At 34.4% G+C, this 27,842-nt stretch overlaps 1 protein-coding gene across 4 annotated transcripts in view; it reads right to left on the bottom strand.

The window, feature by feature from the left end:
- Positions 1 to 13,562: 13,562 nt before the first annotated feature.
- LOC138325900 (protein O-linked-mannose beta-1,2-N-acetylglucosaminyltransferase 1-like) overlaps positions 13,563 to 27,842 on the bottom strand; it is a 29,849-nt gene continuing 15,569 nt past the window's right edge. For all 4 annotated transcript variants that reach the window (XM_069271907.1, XM_069271910.1, XM_069271909.1 and 1 more), the window contains 7 exons: positions 25,684 to 25,812; positions 24,252 to 24,442; positions 23,853 to 23,961; positions 23,503 to 23,574; positions 23,000 to 23,041; positions 17,167 to 17,234; positions 13,563 to 16,040 (listed from right to left, as the gene is read on the bottom strand). In XM_069271907.1, the coding sequence (XP_069128008.1) occupies positions 15,980 to 16,040; positions 17,167 to 17,234; positions 23,000 to 23,041; positions 23,503 to 23,574; positions 23,853 to 23,961; positions 24,252 to 24,442; positions 25,684 to 25,812 (672 nt within the window). In that variant the 3' untranslated portion in view covers positions 13,563 to 15,979. The remainder of the gene's footprint in view (positions 16,041 to 17,166; positions 17,235 to 22,999; positions 23,042 to 23,502; positions 23,575 to 23,852; positions 23,962 to 24,251; positions 24,443 to 25,683; positions 25,813 to 27,842) is intronic.

Raw genomic sequence — 27,842 nt, forward strand, 5'->3', positions numbered from 1 at the left:
CAGGGGCGAGCGCTCAACTAAAGGCCAAAAGTGAGGTGGTGTCAAGGGAGACGTTAGGAAAATAAAGAAATCTAGGAAGAAAGAAAATGTAAGATTCTAAATTTAGTCGCCTTTTACGATCATGCTATAGGGGCAGCAAGTAAAATTCTAACGCCCTACCTGCAGGGCCAACAAAAAGCTTGAATAAATTAATAGGTTGATTTTTCTTAACATCATATAAACAGTCAATACCATTCGGGGAGTGTCAGTACAATGTGACCGGGTGGGATGTGTTGCTTGGTGTCTTCGGGGCATGCTTCAGTGATATACAATGTAGCACTATAAAAAGGGCAATAGTTCCACTATACAAGGAGACAAACATGAATATACCGCAGTCTCCCAAAACACGCACAATCTCGCACAACATACACGCAAGACACCGCATACATGGGAGGCCGTCCTTACATGACTATAGCTGTTAATAGGACGTTAATTTATCAAACAAACAATTTTTAAGAGGCGTCCCGTGTATGGAATATTTTGTGTGTGGTAAGTGGGATGTTTTGGGAGGCTGTGGTGAGTGGAAATGTTTTGGAAGGCTGTTGTGAGTGGGGATGTTTTGGGAGGCTGTGGTGAGTGGGGATGTTTTGGGAGGCTGTGGTGTGTGGGTTGTTTCGGGAGGCTGTGGTGAGTGGGGATATTTTGGAAGGCTGTGGTGAGTGGGGATGTTTTGGGAGGCTGTGGTGAGTGGGTTGTTTCGGGAGGCTGTGATGAGTGGGGATATTTTGGGAGGCTGTGGTGAGTGGGGATGTTTTATATGTGGTGAGTGGGATGTTTTGGGAGGCTGTGGTTAGTGGGGATGTTTTAGGAGGCTGTGGTGAGTGGGGATGTTTTTTTTTTGGGGGGTGGGGCGTGGGGATGTTTTGTGTGTGGTGAGTGGGGATTTTTTGGGAGGCTGTGGTGAGTGGGGATATTTTGGAAGGCTGTGGTGAGTGGGGATGTTTTGGGAGGCTGTGGTGAGTGGGGATATTTTGGAAGGCTGTGGTGAGTGGGGATATTTTGGGAGGCTGTGGTTAGTGGGGATGTTTTGGGAGGCTATGGTGAGTGGGGATGTTTTAGGAGGCTGTGGTGAATGGGGATGTTTTAGGAGGCTATGGTGAGTGGGGATGTTTTGGGAGGCTGTGGTGAGTGGGGATGTTTTAGGAGGCTGTGGTGAGTGGGGATGTTTTGGAGGCTGTGGTATGTTCGTGTTCTGGTCTGTCTCCATGTCATACGTAGAAAGTTCTTCTCCGTTTATAGTGCTATCTCAATAATGCCAACAACATCATATAAAGCCCGTCATCCGGTTTCATCATAGCTGCAACGCTAGCAATAACAGACACAGCCGTCCCTTTTTATTCCTGCAAAACACTACCACTTTTATAGAATACAGAGTGTCTTGACCAGGGCACATCTCTGTGGTGAACGCTAGTGTTATGAAAGACAACAATAGAAAAACTATAAGATTTCAAATTTAGTCGCCTTTTACCAATGCAACGCGAAAGCAGATAAGATCGCAATGCTCTACCTGCAGGGAAAATGTCGACTATGACCTGTCTCGCGATAGAGATGGGCGTTCAGACTATTATCTATACAACAAATGACTGAACCTTCACACAGAAATTACATAAAGGCACCTGGCTTTAATGTTTTCTAGTAGGTTGGTCTATGGTAGACAGCTTCTGCATAAATATGAAATATACCTTGGTTCGTGACGCACGTATTGAGACCGACTGCACATCCTTTTAATGGAACAAATTAAGAGACTACGACCCTCACCGAAACCTGTGTTTATAAATGTGTATCGTCACTTAGATTGACGTACGTCGTACCTCAGGTGTAAACTGCAGTGCATTTTAATCTAAAATAGTGAATAAAACAGGTACACACCGACAAAGGTTATATACACTTGGTAACAGTGTCGGTGGCTTGAAGGAAAGACCGTCTGTCACCATGACATAATAACACGTTACGAGTGTCCAATATCGTGGGATATCTATGGGATGAGTTATTGGAGTAGTAATAACCGTATTCGAAAAATGTCATATTTCTGATAAAATATCAAAACAGTTTATACTGACCTAAACATAATATTTAATTCGTAATTCCATACTGAAAATTAAATTTAATCGGAAAAAGATATTTAAAGCTTGTATGGAGATAAAAAAGGGTATTACGCAGTCATACAAAGAGCTCCGGAAGAGTAAGCGTCTGAGATTCATAGACACCACCTGACATTCATTCTCATCTATCAAATCTAGGTCATATACTGGTTAAAGGTCGTATAACTGATATTTACTGAATTGATGTTTGGTTTTTTTTATTGACAAGATCTTTGAGAATTTGTGAAAATGTAATTTGATATATTTGTTCTTTTTTAAATGTTTTGTTTGTTTGCTTGCTTGTTTGTTTTATAAACTTAACGTCCTATTGACAGACAGGATCATGTAAGGACGGCCTGCCATGTATGCGATGTGTTGCGTGTATGTAGTGCGTGTTTTGGGAAACTGCAATTTACTCGTGTTTAAGAGAAGACGCTTACTCGTATAGAACGCATGGTCTCATTTTCTTTCTACGTTAGTCTAAGGGGGCTGCGTATATCGTGTGTTATTAAATCGTCAGCACCAAGCTGATGTATATTACATATCTTTTTATTTATAAAAATAGCAACGTAATATGTTCATACGAATCAAATTATAAACGTAAATATGAGTATATTTGGTCGTTTCTCTGGTACACCTATTAGGTAATTTGAGATAATGACTAATTCATTTTAATGATGTGTGATAGGACTAAAAGGTTTTTGATCTTCAGAAGATATTAATAAAAAGAAATGATCTAAATGATTTGATTTGGTGTAAATTTATTTGTAGATAATTACATTCAGCAATTTGTGTGAATTTCAAAAGAGGTCAGCCGTAACGCAGCTTAACAGATCCTGATGATGCCTGTCACTTGCTGACATGAAATCGATTTCTTGACAACTTAATAAGACAGCTGTGGTATTGCACACATGGAATTTAATGCTTAAGTTTAATGGGATACTTCTAGACATATAAATACTGTATAAGTCCTCGCTTACCTGTGTCATACATGTACCTGTTTCACATCAGGCAAACTTAATTAAACATTTATTTTGCGCGACTTAAAAAACCCAGTAAGTGAAAAGGTAGTGACAGCCTAATAAGGATGATTAAACACGAAGAAAAGCGCGTAATTTCACCGATTTGCTTTGTATGTCAATGCTTAACCGAATTCTAACAATCTTTGTACCCAAAGATGGTCTCCGTGTGAGAACGAAAGGTCAAATCTACTGCTAGAGTCCTTGCTAGAACGTAAAGTGTTGAATCTTCTATTGTAAGTTTCAGAACATGCATGAACTTCTGTATGAAGATTACAGATAATGAACCTGTTCTAGATCTAGAGGAGTTTGTAGTGAGAGGTTGACTAGGTTGTAGTTTTCAGTCACATAATTTTAGTATTGTGTTACAATACAATTTCCACAAAGAAGGTAGGCTTTACTGTCCACGTCCATGGTTAAGATATCACGAGTGAAATATGATAGTGTCATTTTTTCACCAATCTTATTGGTGTCTAGGAGTCCGCGACCTCGCCAGCAATACACCTAAACATCGGGAAGCCAACTAATTTGATTTCAAATATGATATATTTATCACTAACCATTCACCAAAAGACTTTAAACACGACAAACCATCAATAGGTTCCAGTCACTGTCCTGCTTCCTTCATTATGTGTAGTTGCCTTGTTTTGATGTAATTCCTTGTAAAACGCATGGTCTTCTTCACTTTGAGTTGCACATCATCTATAACCATTGGTGTACATATTACACTTTATACATGTTTATATTATATATTTCCATAGTATAAAATATCTATTCAGGTTAATCCATATCATTCCATCTAATTTTGTAATTTAGGATCTTATCTTTTCTCTTCTTCCTAACTGACTTTATCCTTCCTAATGCCTCCCTTGGCACCGCCTCACTTTTGGCCTTGAGTTGAGCGTTCGCCCCTGTGATGAAGGCTCTAGGTTCTGTCCCCTGGCCGAGACACACCAAAGTCTATAAAAGTGGTAGTTTCTGCTCCTGCTTAGCGCTCAGCATACAGGGAGTGGGACGACTGGTTCGCCCGTTGTCAGTATAATGTGACCGGGTGGGGTGTGTTGCTTGGTGTCTTCGGCGGCATGCTTCAGTGATATAGCACTATAAAAACGACAAAAGATGAATATACCGCAGTCTCCCAAAACACGCACCTCGTACAACATACATGCAACACACCGCATACATGGGAGGCCGTCCTTACATGACCATAGCTGTTAATAGGACGTTAATTAATCAAACAAACAAACAAAACATACTAGCCATGGTCTGTATATTTTAAATGCCTCTCCTAGCCACTCGATATCATCAGTTTCCTTAATTACGAGGTTTTATGTTAGATTTGCCGTAGTAGTTTGCTTAGCCCACAGAGTTAAACGGCATTGTTTTAAGAGTCCAAACATGGTCAAAAAATTACTGGTATTTTAGCTAATAGCATTTATATGGATAGTTCGTTGATTTCATCGTGCTAATCTATTCCTAGAAACATACGACTCGACTCTAGTACTTTCTCGTCACCTCCCCGGAATTAGTTTAGGAATGGTAGTTTTGCTCCTGCTTAATGTACAGAACAGATGAAATGAGACGATTGGTTTGTCCTTTGTCAGCATAATGTCTTCGGCAGCATGCTTCAGTAAGATAGCACTATAAAATGAAAAACAACACGCCGAAGTTTCCCTAAGCACCCAAGCACTATTTCCTTTCACTTCGCTGTATGTTAAGTATATACCTACCTCTCACATCAGTCTTTCGTCAGGCCTTGCTTAGTTGAATCGTAATTTTAATACTCTGCCTTTTTCAATAAAATGCCATTGGGAAAGTATCAATGCGTTTGGGATATGGCATTTCAGTGAACTTGCACTATTAACATGTTTTTAAATATTAAAGTCCATGGCCGTTTGCCCGATGGCTGAATAATATTTCCCCCATACAATAGCATATCTTTATTTGTATTTATATTTGGATTCCCATTTCTTTGATTTGTTGGGACAGGGGTGACTTTCGATCATAAATTCACACTTATAGAAGTAGTACTATCTGTTAATGCATGGAAAGGTGAGCTGTATACCCAACATTTTCCCAGCTGTATTGAGTGTCACCATGACCGTCCTGTGAAGGTCTGTGTGCTCTTTCAAACAAAGGTCTGTGTGCTCTTTCAAACAAGTAGTTTGTCATTTATAGATATTTCTGTTCGTTTGTTAGAATTACATCATTTCATGAATTCGTCCGTCATGTTTTTATGTTTTGGAACGCTTCATTTCACAGTGATTCTTAGCTGTTGAACAGACAAGGTGTGATGTAGCAGTCTCCATTGTTTGGCCATACCATCGATAAGCCGAGCTTATTTACACAAATACACAAAAGCAATGCTATAATTAGCAAAGTGATCTGGCGATGGACGGTGTAAACAGCTCTAATTATGTAAGCCTATACTGTTTAAATCATCTAGTCTTTGTGTTAGGGTACCAATGGGCAATCTAAACATAGTGGTTAGTTGAGGACAAAACACGACAACTTGGGATGAGTCATAGCGAGAACTGAAAACTGAAAAATTACACATAGTTTCATCTTTTATATCCGATTGTATGATCTTTTTAGGATATAAATCATACATTGAAAGATTTATCAGGCGAGCCCTCATTTTTATGGGAGCGATATTGGTGTGACTGCTTCTTTTATCATGAGCATTATATGATACAAACCATACATTGAAATAAAGATTTATCAGGCGAGCCCTCATTTTTATGGGAGCGATATTGGTGTGACTGCTTCTTTTGCCATGAGCATTATATGATATAAATCATACATTGAAATAAAGATTTATCAGGCGAGCCCTCATTTTTATGGGAGCGATATTGGTGTGACTGCTTCTTTTGCCATGAGCATTATATGATACAAACCATACATTGAAATAAAGATTTATCAGGCGAGCCCTCATTTTTATGGGAGCGATATTGGTGTGACTGCTTCTTTTGCCATGAGCATTATATGATATAAATCATACATTGAAATAAAGATTTATCAGGCGAGCCCTCATTTTTATGGGAGCGATATTGGTGTGACTGCTTCTTTTGCCATGAGCATTATATGATATAAATCATAAATTGAAAAAAAAAAGATTTATCAGGCGAGCCCTCATTTTTATGTGAGCGATATTGGTGTGACTGCTTCTTCTAGTAGTTTTACTGGTAAATTCTGTTCTTACTTATTGATTCGGGTTTGGTTCTATAGTTAGGTGGGTCAACGTGATCCGGTAATCTTCGATTCGGTAGACTTGGTTGGGAATTGGCTCGTCTTAGGTTTGGGTAGCTGAGATAGCATACATATATCTTAAAATGTAATCTTCTCGACAATTTCCATAGAATTTCAAATTTCTTAGAATAATAGCAAAACCATATTGTACCAGCCAATCGCTTCAATCCATCTTCTCATTTCAAGTTAATGGGCGAAACTTCGACATGTATTTTTCTTCAGTAATCAATTGAAAACCGTTTAGTTTGATGGATTAAGCTGTAAAAATCATTCAAATGGACAAACAAACATGTATGATGCCTTATAAGCATTAGCTGCAACATATAATTTTTGCCAAAGTAAAATTCCCCTCTTTATGCGTTATGTTTGCTTATATGGCCGGTAGAAATCTCTTTACAATTAATAGTGTACTGTAAAAATGTGAGATGAAATTGTAGATTACAATTTAGCTCCATGGTCTGACCGTATGATCTGATTTCATTGCATTGTACAGCGGTACTGCCAAAAATCATTTTCATGTCTTATTTTTGCTTTTAAAATTAAAACCTAAATGCATTGTAAGTACAGTGTATTGTAATTCTCAAAATATTGGTAAGTTTTGTTGGTGAATAACATATTTTATAAAAGCTCTTCTTGGTTGATGAGTATGAAAATAATGGTACATATAACTTTAAGATGTCTGCCATATCTCATGTATAGCTCTCTTTAAAATCATAGTTCCTTAAATGAAATACAATAAATTTCGACTAATTTGATTGAGCAGAGATTGACGTGGTCTTGAAACAACTCTACTGTAAACTGCGTCCTTCATCTCCAAACAAAATGAACTATTTGTCCAAACTTGTAATTGTTTGTGTCCAGTTGCTCAGCAACAAAAAAAATGACATTTATGGGTTTGCCACGAAACAGCGATCCTTTGTAACCGATATGCCGTATAATGTTCCTTTTGTGTATTAATATATTATAATTGTTTTCTATCAAAAGACAAAGAGGTTAATGCAAACAAAAATGAATATCATTTTTTACGTCAAAAGATCTAATTTTCCTGTCAATCACAAACTTACTGGTCTGAGAATGTGACGACGTTTGTGTTCTGCTGTACTTGGAAACCCAGCCGTATATCGGGGTAGATCTACCCCCTTTACAGAACAATGGCTGCTGTGTATAATCTATTGTTCCTCCATCAGCCAATGCACACACCCTGTAACAAGGTAACCCTGACAGGTATGTACCTGCCGGACTGTCTTTGTTGACATCTCACCTGTAAACAAATCGTAAACAATACCTGTGATATATACCCAGGTAAGACCTGAAGTACACACCTGTTGACATTTTTCCGGGTTACGACAGAGAAGTTCACTATAACAATAAGTAGGATAAGTCCCTTTTATCAGGTATAGGGAGTGTATTAGCATTATCACGGGGGTATACCCTAGGAACAACAGCTCGCGTGTCGACAAAAATAACTTTTAGTGTGATGTTAATAACATCAATGTACAATGCATCTCTAATTCTAGGTAAAATATTATAGCTAGTCATGAAGTAATATCAACACAAGAGTCCATTGATAAATTTTACTTCCGCTAATTGTAATGTTATTGGACCATTTCTTTGGATATACGGGATATTTTAAATCTTTTCCATTAGGGGTAGAGGGTGACGTAGCTGTACTAATTGAACCTGTCATGACTTACGTTATCAGTCGACATTTGCTTCATCATTGATCAAATAAGTTTAAGCCCTAAATATTTACAGTACCGCTTTGTCGTTTTTTCGGGGGTGGGGTAACATGGAGGGGTTCGCCAAGTGTGACACGCTGCTGGAGACTATCATTATTGCATATATCATACTGCAAAAAAAACCAACAACAAAAAAACAGGCAGATAATATTTGTTGATCGGGAATTGAAAGTAGAGATACGAAATGCGCAGTTCGATAACACTAAGGGAAGTCCAACGGTCGACTTATCATTTGGAAATTCTGTATTTATTTACCCTTTTGCAAGCCATTTATTTTTATATGATAGGTTGTGAACGTAACATCACATTTTCAGAGAAACGGGTGCGTTCTTGTAAAATAATGACGACACAATCGATACAGGTCTACCCGTGAGACAGTCCCATAGATGTGGTTAGATTTTATGAACTGTTTTTATAATGCCTCGTGGGTCAGTTGTCAGCATCTGATTTCCAATTGATTGCGATTTACTTGACTATGATAGTTGTCATTCGGATTAAGTAAAAGTCGTATGTCTCTCTTACCAACACTAACACTATTTCTCCTCCAACATATTGTACAGTCGACGTCGGGACTAATATATATTTGACCTCCGTAATTTATTTTTCTGTGAATTCTACATCAAAGCATCTTCTATTTCTGCAGCTCAGATCACAAAATGCACCTGGTCGGGTTTATTCCAATTCGTGCCGTGTCTGTAAATGTTTATTTACGAGGTGTAATGGATCTGAGTGGATACATTCACCAGTCGAGTTCTCTATTAATCTTGATCATGCGGGATCAAAGTGCGTAACTTCCACGTCAGAAAGTTCTTTCTGGATTCAAATAAATCTTTCAGAGAAGGAAGTTACTTAAATCCTATATCAAATTCAATCCTTTAACACCTTTCATAGATTCAGCCTTAATTTTTAACATAAAAGGGACAAACTTGTAATTCAAATGTCACCAGAAGCTGCAATCTGATCACACGGCCTCATTTCTACATCCTACATTCGAGTAGTAGTACAGTACATGGATTACGTCTGCTATCCCGAAATTCTGTGCAAGGTGTCGTCTGTTATTTCCCCTATGAAATCACGTTTCCTAATGTGGTTCCTAGATCCTATTCTATACTACTATAATACCTCCTCGTAGTGAATGCAACATTATCGTCATTTCAACCATTAAACGATGCTTATTGCGTATCATATATGTTTTATTAATTCCAAAAGATTTAGCATGACTATTACGCAGCAGTCAAAACCCATTATATAGCCCTCTCCATAGCGTATCATATATTAGAGGAAAGTTATGTAAAAAGAAAATGTGTATTGTTTGTCGCCATAAAATTGAAAACATATTGAAATAAAAGAATGTTTACTTTTACTACATCTCACCCCTCCAAACCTGAACAGTCGATACTACAAGGCTTGGTTCCCGTTAACACTCTTAAAATGATGTCATTATGTGGTGGTCGTGTTACTCGTCAAAATCAAACATGATCTATCTATCAAAACCAGTATCAACAGAGTACAGAAATGATTGTTAAAAGCAAAATCTACATACATGTACATACGGGAGGAGCCTGGCTGTTAATAGGACGATACTTACAAATGTATAATAAAGATAAAATGTATAACAAATCAAATCAATTAAATCAAATATTCGAGTTTAATAGGAACAACTGATGACAGTGATTTAAGATACATTTATGACCGAATTTCCCCATTGAAATTTTGCTGTGTTTTCCCTATATTATGTAAATATTTTCACAAATAAGAACAAGAGGCCCAGAGGGCCTGTATCGCTCACCTGGATTTTTGTTAGTAATTATCACAAGACTCTGACAATAGAAAAATAAGCAAAATTGACTCCCAAAGTTTAATTTTGAATCACAACCATACAATGATGCTATTGATACCATACAAATATGCTATCCAATACATAGGTTCAGAGACAAAGTAATTTATATGAAAGTAGTAGCCTAATTGACCTTTTTGACCTCGCATCTATTGCCGTCTAAGGCCCCGGGGGTCAGCCCTATCATTTGTACAATTTCAAATCCCAACCCTATAAGGATGCTACCATTGCATTATGAGCGTAATCCCATGTTAAGTTGCAGAGAAAAAGTCATTTATATGGAAATTGACCACTTTTGACCCCGCCCCTCAGGCCCCCGGGGGTCAGCCCTATCATTTGCACAATTTGGAATCCCCACCCTATAAGGATGCTACCACTGCATTATGGGTGCTATACCTGATGCTTAGTTGCAGAAAAAGAAGTCATTTATATGGAAATATCCAAATTGACCCCTTTTGACCCCACCCCTCAGGCCCCCGGAGGGTCAGCCCTATCATTTGCACAATTTTGAATCCCCACCCTATAAGGATGCTACCACTGCATTATGGGTGCTATACCTGATGCTTAGTTGCAGAAAAAGAAGTCATTTATATGGAAATATCCAAATTGACCCCTTTTGACCCCACCCCTCAGGCCCCCGGAGGGTCAGCCCTATCATTTGCACAATTTTGAATCCCAACACTATAAGGATGCTACCATTGCATTATGGGTGCTATCCCATGCTTGGTTTCAGAGAAGAAGTCGTTTATATGGAAATAGCCAAATTGGACCCTTTTGACCCTGCTCCTCAGGCCCCCCCGGGGGGGGGGGATGGGTCAGCCCCATCATTTGCACAATTTGGAATCCCCACCCTATAAGGATGCTACCATTGCATTATGGGTGCTATACCACGCTTAGTTGCAGAGAAGAAGTCATTTATATGGAAAAAGCCAAATTGACCCCTTTTGACCCCGCCCCTCAAGCCCCCGGGGGGGTCAGCCCTATCATTTGCACAATTTTGAATCCCCACCCTATAAGGATGCTACCATTGCATTATGGGTGCTATACCATGCTTAGTTTCAGAGAAGAAGTCGTTTATATGGAAATAGCCAAATTGACCCCTTTTGGCCCCGCCCCTCATGCCCCCGGAGGATCAGCCCCATCATTTGTACAATTTTGAATCCCCACCCTATAACGATACTACCATTGCATTATGGGTGCTATCCCATGCTTGATTTCAGAGAAGAAGTCGTTTATATGGAAATAGCCAAATTGACCCCTTTTGGCCCCGCCCCTCAGGCCCCCGGAAGATCAGCCCCATCATTTGTACAATTTTCAGTTAGTAGCCCATAAGGATGCTACCAGTCAAATTTTGTTGAAATCCGACCAGCGGTTATGGAGAAGAAGTAGATTGTTGACGGACGCCGGACGCTGCGGTATCCAATACCTCGGTCCTTCGGACCAGGTGAGCTAAAAACTCTCTAAAATATACTTAATTCGATATAGAAGAAATGTAAGGTTTTCAAATACAAAAGGTACAGGTCACTGAAATTATTGAGCAAGAAAATCAGTGCACGTATTCTTGTTATGCCTTCTAACATTTCTACCTTTTAGTACGCGATCTCTGTGGAAGCAATCAAATAAGACATTCCTCTTTGGGTTAGATGTTTGTACAGCGATCCTTTAGAAGTCCTGGGTAATATTATGATGCCTGTTGGTGTTCTCTCTATTAACTGTTTACATGAGGTTCGCCTAGTGAAGCTGATCTATCTAATAATAACTCTATTGAACAGACGGTGTACTGTATGGATCATAGGGGGGCCATCGGGCCACACTTCCGGTATAGTCACCCTCTATCTATAACCTTGACACACAGTGACAAAAGACCCTTATCCTACGGACAGAATAAATTTCAAAATATTATCAAAAATCACCGGTGTATTCAGAGCTTAGAGAAGGGATTAAAAAGTTCGCTGTTTAAAAAGGGGTGTTGTAATCCTATTACTCATATCACTTTGAATATGGCCTGCTTTATCCTATCAGATTACTTGTTTACCTTCTGGGTACCAGATAGCCAATTCAGGTTAAAAACAAACATTATTATGCCCTTATTCCCAAAATAATGTACATTCATATATTTAACTACTGACTCTTCCGGCTTTAGCTCTTGAGCTCCAATAATTTGTTTAAGACGCAAAGAAAAAAAGAGTCTCAGAGAAAAAATGCATAAGTATTTTTATTCAATAAAATAACCATAAAAATATCAAATGAAATATATCATTCACTTCTCATATATAAAATGGTCATTATCGATTGTAACACTTTCATATTAAATCCATAATATATCACAACATGAAGTTTCACACCATGAATGTGTATCAATAAAAATATGAAATGCATAAGAAGTATTTTGTGAAAGCATCACTAAGCTAATTAACTGTAATGATGAAAAATTCCCTAACTTCCTTCCTCTATCATACACATTGTCAACTAAGCTAGATTGCATATATTTATAAAACTTAATATTTTAGTGGTCTTAGGTAACAGACAAACAATTCTTATACATTTTGTATAATTATTAAGACATTATTTACATTACAAATCTTTAAAACACAATACATGTATATACGCCAGAATTTGGTAAAAAAAGTTAGTTTCTGTTTTTTTATCTTAATTATGCCTGTAGTGACAGAATTTTGATTGTGATAGAACTAACTGGAGACACCTACCCATACTTAAGAGAAATTAGGATTTTCTATATACAAATATAGTATATATGTTTTTCATATTTTGTCTGCATATAACCAATTTTGGGCTTTTTTGCCTCTTTAGCTTAATCTGCATTCACTAGAAAGCCACAAATTACATGTACAACATAGATACAAGTGGTCATGTGTACTTTCCTAGCAAAATTTAATTTATATGATGTCTGTGGAGTTTGGAATGTCGCGTGGAAACTTAAATAAGACAAAAATATAGCAGTGTATAGTTGCGAGATCTGAAGGGTTGACAAAAACACTTAAGGCTGCTGGAGTTATGCCCCTTGCCAAGGTAAATCTCTTTGATATTAGGGTAAACAATCCACTTTGGTCTTGTTGGAGATTTACTTCACCTTATCATGAAATATAACATCAATCCAATTGCTTGGTTTCAGAGAAGAAGTCGTTTATATGGAAATAGCCAAATTGACCCCTTTTGGCCCCGCCCCTCAGGCCCCTGGGGGTCAGCCCCATCATTTGTACAATTTTGAAATCCCCACCCTATAAGGATGCTAACATTGCATTATGGGTGCTATCCCATGCTTGGTTTCAGAGAAGAATTTCGTTTATAAGGAAATAGCCAAATTGAACCCCTTTGGCCCGCGCCCCTCAGGCCCCTGGGGGTCAGCCCATCATTGTACAATTTTCAGTTAGTAGCCCATAAGGATGCTACCCAGTCAAATTTTGTTGAAATCCGAACCACGGTTATGAGAAGAAGTCCCGAGTTGTTGACGGAGACGGACGGACGGATCCACGGACGAACGGACGACGGACGACGGACGGACTAACGGACGACGGACCCGACCGCCACGTGTATGACATAAGCTCACCTTGGTCCTTCGGACCAGTGAGACTAAAAATTAAAAGTAACTTTGAAAGAAAAAAAAGAATAAACAATTTTAAGAGTGTCAATAATTACGCAAAATTTGAGGAGTATGGATATACAGAAAATTAAAGAATTAGTTCACTATATTAAAAGTCCATTATTCACAAGATCAAGCAGGATGATGCATTGAAGTGTCTTTTAATAGAAAACTTTAACTCTCGAGGTAGATATAAATATCTGGGTAAATCCAGTATCATTAATCTGGAAAGAATATAACACTATATATGATCCACGATTGTACTTAGTACATGTTTCTTTGTGATTGGTCGTTTTAATTGTTCGGTCTATAACAGTCAGCATACGACACTTCAACAATGTAACAAGTACCTGCTATATTGAATATAAATATAGCAATACTATACAATATTAATGATTTACAATACAATTAATGACTTAGATATCATTTTAATAATACATAACTGGATAACATAAATACTAAAAACTACAAATAAATGAAAACATGACAATGATCTTTCTAGCTTCTGGTCTTGGTGAATATCACCATTCTCAGATTAATAATTCCTCCTTTTAACCCACAAAAAGTCATTAATTGTAAAGGCTGAAATACAGACCTGTTGTATGAGTAGAGTGTAGCGATATTAGATTGTCCATAAAAATCAATCTTTACTTATTTCTCACACCAGAATTACACTGATCATCTGTCTCACCTGTACTGTTTTTCGACAGAATTTTTTTGTCTTTTTATTGTCTACTAAAGATTGATTACCAGGATATGGTAATGACAAAGTGATGTGTGATGAATTCTAGTGTTTTCCCGCTGTTTGTAAAATTAGCACTAACAAAGTCAATGATTCTAGATGTGTCCAAAACCCCATAGAGGGTGAAGGACAAGTCAGAGTCAATGTCTGCTTATCACAACCAGGACTATAGTTATGGCTTACAAGCCTGACTCATATCTAGACAATACTAATTCTAAATTAAATATGAAATATTGATGGTGATGATGCATTCAGATCATAATGTTCCTTGTCTTTATAACAAACTGCTTCATGATCATTCTTACAAATCTTTGGGCACAGAAATAAATATTCTAAATAAAATTTAAAGCATGAATTTTAGTTTCTTTTAAAGCTTAAACAGAGTTCTGTTATGTCGACAAGAAACATCCAAATTATAAACACCTTTATCAAGTTTATTAAATCCGATCATATTTCAAAGTTAGTTCCCCTATACATGATATACATGTATATTATGTCTCTCCTTTGTTCTATGTTATGACCTGTACGATATGATACAATATTATTTTAAATCGAGAATGTCAGTGAGACCTTAATTTTATTAGCCTATTACAAATATATTAAACATACACTATCATTTACACTAGGATTATCAAACATCAATTATACAGTAACTATAATATCTTTTGAAATTTTGATCGATAATTAACATTAACATGATATTGCACAGTATCTGAGGGCATGTTAATCCTCAGACAGAAAAAAAAATCATTTAATGATTATTTAGAATGACTAGATAAAGAATTTTTAAAAAAATCCTTTAATTAAAGGTTTTTCCTAGTATTTATTGTGAACCATATCAAAACTCTACATCTTATAATTTCATTTCTAAATATTGTAAATCAATTTTAATTTGAGATTTTTCAAAATTAATAAATACAGTAATTGATGTAATAATAGTGCCAGAAGAAATGATCCAGCCATGCCAGATTAGGGTTATTACATATAAGGTATACTTCAACATTTCACTTCATTTAAAGTACTTTACGAACAACGATTTTAGGAAAAAGTGCAAGTTAACATCTTGAAACAACTATTTTAGGAAACAGGGCGAGTTAACATTTACATAAAGTCTGAATCTTGTAAATGAAATACCCACATGATTCACTACCCCTAATACCAGTCAGGTTTACTCCTGAATCAGTCGAACAAAACCAACATACAAATGTATACATACACACTGTCTCATACAAAACTGTGTTTAAATACATCCTTTATCCTTCACATCACAACAAAAACAGTGTAACAATTACAAGATCGTAGGAACACCACTTCCTGTGTCAGACAATGACAGCAGTATTATGTTATTGTCTTTGGCAAGTAAACAGCATCAGTTTCCCAGTGTGTGAAGCCTAACCCTGCTTAAGTGGAGAGTGGTAAAATGTAAGTCACACTAACCACTAGGTCACTTTGACTCAAAGGCTGCACTTGGCTAAAGTCAGTTTTATGTAAACACTGGCAAAGATACCTAAAATATTTATATTTCCCTAATATGACTGGCATTTGGATAAAATGATAATTGCACTGTTGATGGAATAGCTAGACATGGCACCATCCTCGTCTCTTCTCCAGATAACTACCCTCGGTCTTCCCAGAAGACAAGTGTAAATGTTTTTTATATTGAGTGTTGTTGTTATGTTTTCTTCGGTGGTTCTGGAATGTAGAGAGGTTTGATATCGGCTGGCTTCAGGTGACTGAAAGGAAACATATGGTAAAGCATTAGTCAACAGTTAGCCAGACTTTGTCTTGCAGTAGTTCTTTTCCAACATTTTATAACTACATGTACTTGTTCTCTCTGTGTTATGATTATGTGGCTGATCACCCTGAAAACTTGACAAATTGTCCGTCTGTTCTAACACAGGCCTTACCTATACACACAAAGAAATAATTGACATTTGTAAACTGAACCATAAGATCCAGATATTATCGTGTTACATGGTAGGATTAAAGTAAGTCAAATTTCAAAACACCATAAGCAAATTGGCTGCAACCAAGTTCATTGATCAACTAGTGTAGATGACGTTTTTCTTCAGGCTGAAACCATTGACCTATTAATGTTTCTCTACTGATGTAAATCACCAGACATTCATCTCCTTATATTTATTATCCCATGACATTCATCTCCTTATATTTATTATCCAATGATATTCATCTCCTTATATTTATTACCCAATGATATTCATTTCATTATATTTATTATCCAATGATATTCATCAATACATATTCTTATGAATCAGATATTCCTTTACATGTGTTAATCATCCAATGATATTCCTCTATGAATATTTTTCGTCCAATGATAATCATCTATGCATATCATCTGATAATATTCCCTCTTTAATAAACTGACCATTCATTAATGGGAGAATTCAGTCAGGCCAATTCTGTTACATACCCGCAAAGCAAAACGATTAAGAAGGTATAATATGTACGTTATACAGAATCAGAATTGTGCTTCTGACCCAAGCCAATGTCACATACGTTAAACAAATGAAATACATAACCACTGAGGAGTTGATGAAATGATTTTTTAGGCAAGATGATTTACCTAATAAGGTAAACACACTACTGAAAGAGCAATTTGACTAGTTCTAGACAAAAATTGCATTACTTAACGCGCAACAGCCAGGGTTTGGTATACAAGATGTCCGACCACAACGTGTTATGGTGGACAGTGAGCCAGTTTAAACATTTCACCACCATGGGCTTTTCTGGCATATCACAGTAATCAAATTTCTATTAGAACTGGATTGTTTTGACAGAATTATCCCTTTAGCATTTCTCTGTTTAAAATGAATCCAGTTTACTTAGAATACTCACGAGTAAGCTGATGCTGGAACGCCGACAACCACCACATGACTTCCTTTGATGAAGAGTCTCCACATGCTCTGTAACACCAATCAGATCTCCATCAGGTGTATAGATTTAGTATATCACTGTTATGATTGAGTATCTTATGGAAATTGTGCTATTGACATTATATTATGGAAATTGTGCTATTGACATTATATTATGGAAATTGTGCTATTGACATTATATTATGGAAATTGTGTTACTGACATCACATTAGGGATATTGTGTTACTGACATTATATTAGGGATATTGTGCTATTGACATTATATTATGGATATTGTGTTACTGACATTATATTATGGATATTGTGTTACTGACATTATATTAGGGATATTGTGTTACTGACATTACATTAGGGATATTGTGTTACTGACATTATATTATGGATATTGTGTTACTGACATTATATTATGGATATTGTGTTACTGACATTATATTATGGATATTGTGTTACTGACATCATATTATGGATATTGTGTTACTGACATTATATTAGTATATAGTGTTACTGACATTATATTATGGATATTGTGTTACTGACATTATATTAGGGATATTGTGTTACTGACATTATATTAGGGATATTGTGTTACTGACATCACATTAGGGATATTGTGTTACTGACATTACATTAGGGATATTGTGTTACTGACATCACATTAGGGATATTGTGTTACTGACATTATATTAGGGATATTGTGCTATTGACATTACATTATGGATATTGTGTTACTGACATTATATTAGGGATATTGTGCTATTGACATTATATTATGGATATTGTGTTACTGACATTATATTATGGATATTGTGTTATTGACATTATATTAGGGATATTGTGTTACTGACATTACATTAGGGATATTGTGTTACTGACATTATATTATGGATATTGTGTTACTGACATTATATTATGGATATTGTGTTACTGACATTATATTATGGATATTGTGTTACTGACATCATATTATGGATATTGTGTTACTGACATTATATTAGGGATATTGTGTTACTGACATTATATTATGAATATTGTGTTACTGACATTATATTAGGGATATTGTGTTACTGACATTATATTAGGGATATTGTGTTACTGACATCACATTAGGGATATTGTGTTACTGACATCACATTAGGGATATTGTGTTACTGACATCACATTAGGGATATTGTGTTACTGACATTATATTAGGGATATTGTGTTACTGACATTATATTAGGGATATTGTGTTACTGACATTATATTAGGGATATTGTGTTACTGACATTATATTATGGATATTGTGTTACTGACATTATATTAGGGATATTGTGTTACTGACATTATATTATGAATATTGTGTTACTGACATTATATTATGGATATTGTGTTACTGACATTTTTTAGGGATATTGTGTTACTGACATTATATTAGGGATATTGTGTTACTGACATTATATTATGGATATTGTGTTATTGACATTATATAATGGATATTGTGTAACTGACATTATATTATGGATATTGTGTTACTGACATTATATTAGGGATATTGTGTTACTGACATTATATTAGGGATATTGTGTTACTGACATTATATTAGGGATATTGTGTTATTGACATCACATTAGGGATATTGTGTTACTGACATTATATTAGGGATATTGTGTTACTGACATTATATTAGGGATATTGTGTTACTGACATTATATTAGGGATATTGTGTTACTGACATTATATTAGGGATATTGTGTTACTGACATTATATTAGGGATATTGTGTTACTGACATTATATTAGGGATATTGTGTTACTGACATTATATTAGGGATATTGTGTTACTGACATAATATTAGGGATATTGTGTTATTGACATTATATTAGGGATATTGTGTTACTGACATCACATTAGGGATATTGTGTTACTGACATCACATTAGGGATATTGTGTTACTGACATCACATTAGGGATATTGTGTTACTGACATCACATTAGGGATATTGTGTTATTGACATCATATTAGGGATATTGTGTTATTGACATCACATTAGGGATATTGTGTTACTGACATTATATTATGGATATTGTGTTATTGACATCACATTAGGGATATTGTGTTACTGACATTATATTATGGATATTGTGTTACTGACATTATATTAGGGATATTGTGTTACTGACATCATATTAGGGATATTGTGTTACTGACATCATATTAGGGATATTGTGTTACTGACATCATATTAGGGATATTGTGTTACTGACATTATATTATGGATATTGTGTTACTGACATTATATTATGGATATTGTGTTACTGACATCACATTAGGGATATTGTGTTACTGACATCACATTAGGGATATTGTGTTATTGACATCATATTAGGGATATTGTGTTACTGACATCATATTAGGGATATTGTGTTACTGACATTATATTAGGGATATTGTGTTACTGACATTATATTAGGGATATTGTGTTACTGACATTATATTAGGGATATTGTGTTACTGACATTATATTAGGGATATTGTGTTACTGACATTATATTAGGGATATTGTGTTACTGACATTATATTAGGGATATTGTGTTACTGACATTATATTAGGGATATTGTGTTACTGACATTATATTAGGGATATTGTGTTACTGACATTATATTAGGGATATTGTGTTACTGACATTATATTAGGGATATTGTGTTACTGACATTATATTAGGGATATTGTGTTACTGACATTATATTAGGGATATTGTGTTACTGACATTATATTAGGGATATTGTGTTACTGACATTATATTAGGGATATTGTGTTACTGACATTATATTAGGGATATTGTGTTACTGACATTATATTAGGGATATTGTGTTACTGACATTATATTATGGATATTGTGTTACTGACATTATATTATGGATATTGTGTTACTGACATTATATTATGGAATATTGTGTTACTGACATTATATTATGGATATTGTGTTACTGACATTATATTAGGGATATTGTGTTACTGACATTATATTATGGATATTGTGTTACTGACATTATATTAGGGATATTGTGTTACTGACATTATATTAGGGATATTGTGTTACTGACATTATATTAGGGATATTTTGTTACTGACATTATATTAGGGATATTGTGTTACTGACATTATATTAGGGATATTGTGTTACTGACATTATATTATGGATATTGTGTTACTGACATTATATTATGGATATTGTGTTACTGACATTATATTATGGATATTGTGTTACTGACATTATATTATGGATATTGTGTTACTGACATTATATTAGGGATATTGTGTTACTGACATTATATTAGGGATATTGTGTTACTGACATTATATTTAGGGATATTGTGTTATGACATTATATTTGATATTGTGTTACTGACATTATATTAGGGATATTGTGTTACTGACATTATATTAGGGATATTGTGTTACTGACATTATATTAGGGATATTGTGTTACTGACATATATTAGGGATATTGTGTTACTGACATCACATTAGGGATATTGTGTTACTGACATTATATTAGGGATATTGTGTTACTGACATTATATTAGGGATATTGTGTTACTGACATTATATTAGGGATATTGTGTTACTGACATTATATTATGGAATATTGTGTTACTGACATTATATTAGGGATATTGTGTTACTGACATTATATTAGGGATATTGTGTTACTGACATTATATTAGGGATATTGTGTTACTGACATTATATTAGGGATATTGTGTTACTGACATTATATTAGGGATATTGTGTTACTGACATTATATTAGGGATATTGTGTTACTGACATTATATTAGGGATATTTGTACTGACATTATATCATGGATATTATGGTGTGTTACTGACATTATATTAGGGATATTGTGTTACTGACATTATATTAGGGATATTGTGTTACTGACATTATATTAGGGATATTGTGTTATTGACATCATATTAGGGATATTGTGTTACTGACATTATATTAGGGATATTGTGTTACTGACATTATATTAGGGATATTGTGTTACTGACATTATATTAGGGATATTGTGTTACTGACATTATATTAGGGATATTGTGTTACTGACATTATATTAGGGATATTGTGTTACTGACATTATATTAGGGATATTGTGTTACTGACATTATATTAGGGATATTGTGTTACTGACATTATATTAGGGATATTGTGTTACTGACATTATATTAGGGATATTGTGTTACTGACATTATATTATGGATATTGTGTTACTGACATTATATTAGGGATATTGTGTTACTGACATTATATTAGGGATATTGTGTTACTGACATCACATTAGGGATATTGTGTTACTGACATCACATTAGGGATATTGTGTTACTGACATCACATTAGGGATATTGTGTTACTGACATCACATTAGGGATATTGTGTTATTGACATCAATTAGGGATATTGTGTTATTGACATCACATTAGGGATATTGTGTTACTGACATTATATTATGGATATTGTGTTATTGACATCACATTAGGGATATTGTGTTACTGACAATTATATTAGGGATATTGTGTTACTGACATCATATTAGGGATATTGTGTTACTGACATTATATTAGGGATATTGTGTTACTGACATCATATTAGGGATATTGTGTTTACTGACATCATATTAGGGATGTACTGAAATATTAGGATATGTTACTGACATAATTAGGATATTGTGTTACTGACATTATATTATGGATATTGTGTTACTGACATCACATTAGGGATATTGTGTTACTGACATCACATTAGGGATATTGTGTTATTGACATTATATTAGGGATATTGTGTTATTGACATCACATTAGGGATATTGTGTTACTGACATTTATATTAGGGATATTGTGTTACTGACATCACATATTAGGGATATTGTGTTACTGACATTATATTAGGGATATTGTGTTACTGACATTATATTAGGGATATTGTGTTACTGACATTATATTAGGGATATTGTGTTACTGACATTATATTAGGGATATTGTGTTACTGACATTATATTAGGGATATTGTGTTACTGACATTATATTAGGGATATTGTGTTACTGACATTATATTAGGGATATTGTGTTACTGACATTATATTAGGGATATTGTGTTACTGACATTATATTAGGGATATTGTGTTACTGACATTATATTAGGGATATTGTGTTACTGACATTATATTAGGGATATTGTGTTACTGACATTTATATTAGGGATATTGTGTTACTGACATTATATTAGGGATATTGTGTGTTACTGACATTTATATTAGGGTATTGTGTTACTGACATTATATATATGGATATTGTGTTACTGACATTATATTATGGATATTGTGTTACTGACATTATATGATATGGATATTGTGTTACTGACATTATATTATGGATATTGTGTTACTGACATTATATTAGGGATATTGTGTTACTGACATTATATTAGGGATATTGTGTTACTGACATTATATTAGGGATATTGTGTTACTGACATTATATTAGGGATATTGTGTTACTGACATTATATTAGGGATATTGTGTTACTGACATTATATTAGGGATATTGTGTTATTGACATTATATTAGGGATATTGTGTTATTGACATTATATTAGGGATATTGCCCTACTGAATTTATCTTTGGTAAATTTTGCTACTGAACTTATCTTAAGATAAATTGTGCTACCGACCTTTTCTATAGTAATTAATACAACTGACTTTATCTAAAGTAAATGTATACTAATATTATCTGGGGTTAACTCTGTAACTTACCTTGTGAAAGCCCCGCACATCAAGGTCCCATAAATGGTAGCACTGAAGAAATACAAGTTGAATTGTTATCTTATAGTTTATGATAACAAACATAAATCAAATAAGTTCTCACTCTAAATCAATTATCATTTATTTATGTAACAGAATGTATTAGTTTTTGTATTGCCTCTGCTAGAGATCAAACTTGGGAAATCTGGATTACTAGTCTGACACACATCAGAGAGGTATATTGCGACTAGCATTGACCAGGATTACATGTAACATCCATGAAATTAATTGAGAACATTTTTTTAAATCTATTTATTATAAAACAATAATTTAAATCCAGACAATGTTTTAAAATTCCGCTGAAACCAAGATCATGTGAATAATGTATACATGAAATATAATATATGTTGAAAATGTAAACAGAAAAAAATAGGGCACAGGAATATTACTTGTTTCATGTATAGCCATTCTATGATGTATCACATAGATAGGTAAGGGATAAAAGAATTATTTACCTTTGCTAGTTGTTTCCATGTGACAAAGTCTGTTGTTGTGTTCATACTTATATACATCACAAATTTACCATCCTAGAAAAGGAATGAAGATATACGTTCATCTAAGATATATATACCCATATCAACTGTCCTCAAATCAAAGAATAACTCCACAAAGTACATTTAATGGAAAGGGAACAATAATGTTAAAACTATCAATATCTTTTGATGGCAAACTGCATCATTTGATATTTACACTCTTAGCTAACCGATCAAAATATTGTATTGTATTTCAACTGACCAATCATCTATCATGGCTAACTGGCCAATCATAAATGAAGGTTTCTAGTAAATAAACATTTGTTACTTACAGAAACTTTTGGTACAAATTCCTCTGAACAAGGATCTTTGGAATGATCTAATGTCTTGGCAGATTTGATTAAGTCTGTTATTAAATCTTCGTATTCATCTCTTTTCATTCTGGAACAAAAACAATAAGTTGATTCTTCCTCATGAATAAATATTTTTTCATTTTTACTTTTCCATAACAATGTACTTTTGCAGAATTACTAAGAAAATGAACATTCTTAGCGGTATATTATTACTTTTTAAATTAGGTTTCATGCTGTTAACAAATAAATTGATTTATAAGTGTTCATTATCTTTTCTTTACACTGTTTCTTCAGAAAGCTTATTACTACCTTGTATGTTTATAAGGAATTTCTGGATATTGATATAGGTAAGGTCATAGTGAGCTATATGCTACTTACTTGTCCAAATCTTTTAACTTGACATTAGGAGTCTTTAATAGTGAATGATTTTTGAAGTAAACATCCTGGAAGTATGGATTCATGTTGAGTCCCCTGGAGCCAAAGTGGTAGGTCCGAGAAATGTCGGGAATGATACATTCGCGATTCTTCCTGATATGGTTGGTTCTAAGCCACATATCCCAGTCCCACAACTGGAAACATAAGTCAATATCAGGTTTATGTGTCAATATCAGGTTTATGTGTCAATATCAGGTGTATGAGTCAATATCAGGTTAATGAGTCAATATCAGGTTTATGTGTCAATATCAGGTTAATGAGTCAATATCAGGTTTATGTGTCAATATCAGGTTTATGTGTCAATATCAGGTTTATGTGTCAATATTAGGTTAATGTGTCAATATCAGGTTTATGTGTCAATATCAGGTTAATGAGTCAATATCAGGTTAATGAGTCAATATCAGGTTAATGAGTCAATATCAGGTTAATGAGTCAATATCAGGTTTATGTGTCAATATCAGGTTAATGTGTCAATATCAGGTTAATGAGTCAATATTAGGTTTATGTGTCAATATCAGGTTTATGTGTCAATATCAGGTTTATGTGTCAATATCAGGTTTATGTGTCAATATCAGGTTTATGTGTCAATATTAGGTTTATGTGTCAATATCAGGTTTATGTGTCAATATCAGGATTATGTGTCAATATCAGGTTAATGAGTCAATATCAGGTTTATGTGTCAATATCAGGTTAATGTGTCAATATCAGGTTAATGAGTCAATATCAGGTTTATGTGTCAATATCAGGTTAATGTGTCAATATCAGGTTAATGAGTCAATATCAGGTTAATTAGTCAATATAAGGTTTATGTGTCAATATCAGGTTAATGAGTCAATATCAGGTTAATGAGTCAATATCAGGTTTATGTGTCAATATCAGGTTAATGTGTCAATATCAGGTTAATGAGTCAATATCAGGTTAATGAGTCAATATCAGGTTTATGTGTCAATATCAGGTTTATGTGTCAATATTAGGTTAATGTGTCAATATCAGGTTTATGTGTCAATATCAGGTTTATGTGTCAATATCAGGTTAATGAGTCAATATCAGGTTTATGTGTCAATATCAGGTTTATGTGTCAATATCAGGTTTATGTGTCAATATCAGGATTATGTGTCAATATCAGGTTTATGTGTCAATATTAGGTTAATGTGTCAATATCAGGTTACGTGACCAGAAAACCAGTTATTTTACAGTTTATTTTCTACATATTGTATATTGTGAATGGAGATTTCTTTATTTTGGTTTTAATGTGACTCTTTTTCATTAATTATACTATATATTACATCTTACTTCAATATTGACCAGACATATTCCTCTGTTAAAGACTCAGATAATCAGCTCTTGCAATTAGCCTGATACCTTATATACTGACCTTTTCAGGGGTCGGCCATTGAGATTCTAGTTCCCCTTTGTAAAGTTTTCGTTTCAGCAACCATCCAAGTCCTGGCATAGTCTCCACACGATACAGCAGGGACGGGTCCTTACAGGAATGGCTGTATCCCTATAAATACATAGATTATAATACAGGAATGGCTGTATCCCTACAAATACTTAAGATTATAATACAGGAATGGCTGTATCCCTACAAATACTTAAGATTATAATACAGGAATGGCTGTATCCCTATAAATACATAGATTATAATACAGGAATGGCTGTATCCCTACAAATACTTAAGATTATAATACAGGAATGGCTGTATCCCTACAAATACTTAAGATTATAATACAGGAATGGCTGTATCCTCATCAATACATACAGAATATAATACAGGAATGGCTGTATCCATACAAATACATACAGAATATAATACAAGAATGGCTGTATCCTCATCAATACATACAGAATATAATACAGGAATGGCTGTATCCATACAAATACATACAGAATATAATACAGGAATGGCTGTATCCTCATCAATACATACAGAATATAATACAGGAATGGCTGTATCCATACAAATACATACAGATTATAATACAGGAATGGCTGTATCCTCATCAATACATACAGAATATAATACAGGAATGGCTGTATCCATACAAATACATATAGATTATAATACAGGAATGGCTGTATCCCTATAAATACATAAGATTATAATACAGGAGTTGCTGTATCCCTAAAATACATTCAGATTATAATACAGGAATGGCTGTATCCCTACAAATACATAAGATTATAATACAGGAATGGCTGTATCCCTATAAATACATAAGATTATAAAACAGGAATGGCTGTATCCCTATAAATACATTGATTATAATACAGGAATGGCTGTATCCCTGAAAATACAAATTAATTGTGAAGGACTGGAATCTCAAAAATCTTAATAAATTCCTACATTTACCAGGAAGTTTTACTTCTAAATTTTACCTTATGATATCTTTCAAGGCAGTGCACATTTTGAAAGTGAAAGCAGTTTCTATTTACCATTTATATACATTTACAGTTGATAAAGATTGATTAAAACCTGTGAATAGCTATGTTATATCTGTGTGTTTTATTGTTAATTTCTTGTAGATGTTATCAGAAATTGGTAGAATCTGTTCCTTAATTCCAGCAACTGACCAACATTCAAAATCGGCTCAAAACAACAAATAGATTAACCATGATCAGATATTTCCCGACATGAATTACTGTGTTGCTCTACCATGATGTTTGGAAAGTAACAGTTTGTGTGAGAATACTGTGGATCTATTTCCTACTAATCACAGCACAGTAATGTTAAATAGACATCTGATCATTACATAACATAACTAGGAAGATGTGGAATAACATTTCAGAAATTGTCACTATCTAGAAGTGTAAGCCAATGGCTAGCTATACATCTGTTACCCCTAATTTCAAACCATGACAACCACATGTTCCTTCATAATGTTCCCATGGTAACTGTTATAGAAGCATGTGATGAACGGACAGACAAACTGACAAGCTGATTCCAGTAAAAATACTTCAAAGATCATATCATCATACTAAGCCAGTTCATCCAATCAAGCACTTAATGGACCTAGACTACTATTCACCGAATGTATTCATTCAATCAAGCACTTAATGGACATGGACTAATATTCACAGAATGACTATTCATTCAATCAAGCACTTAATGGACCTAGACTACTATTCACCAAAATGATGGTAGATAGGAAGAAAATTTCTACAGACATGGATCAAGTTTTCTGTGCATTTGTTGTGATTATGATACATATACATGTTTCTATTAGACAACGGGCTTGAAAGTATCCTAAAACATTCCTATTTTGTTTGCCTGAAAATATACTTGAATTTAAAGGAATATTTCCAGAAACAACAATTTTTCACAGGATGTGAACGCCTCCCAGTACTTATGTGTCAATAATGAATGAATGGTGAGTAAATATCAAATTTTTATTCTGAATCAAACTGCAATGTAAAGGAAAAATTCAAGCAAAGTAGATTTACTCTTTTATACATCTATGTGTTGGTAGGATAATAAGAAATCTAAAGCTACTTTCACTTTCAAACTTGTGTGCTGCTGAATTAAACTGCCAT

Source organism: Argopecten irradians, chromosome 6 (assembly GCF_041381155.1).
Source record: "Argopecten irradians isolate NY chromosome 6, Ai_NY, whole genome shotgun sequence".
NCBI lineage: Eukaryota > Metazoa > Mollusca > Bivalvia > Pectinida > Pectinidae > Argopecten > Argopecten irradians.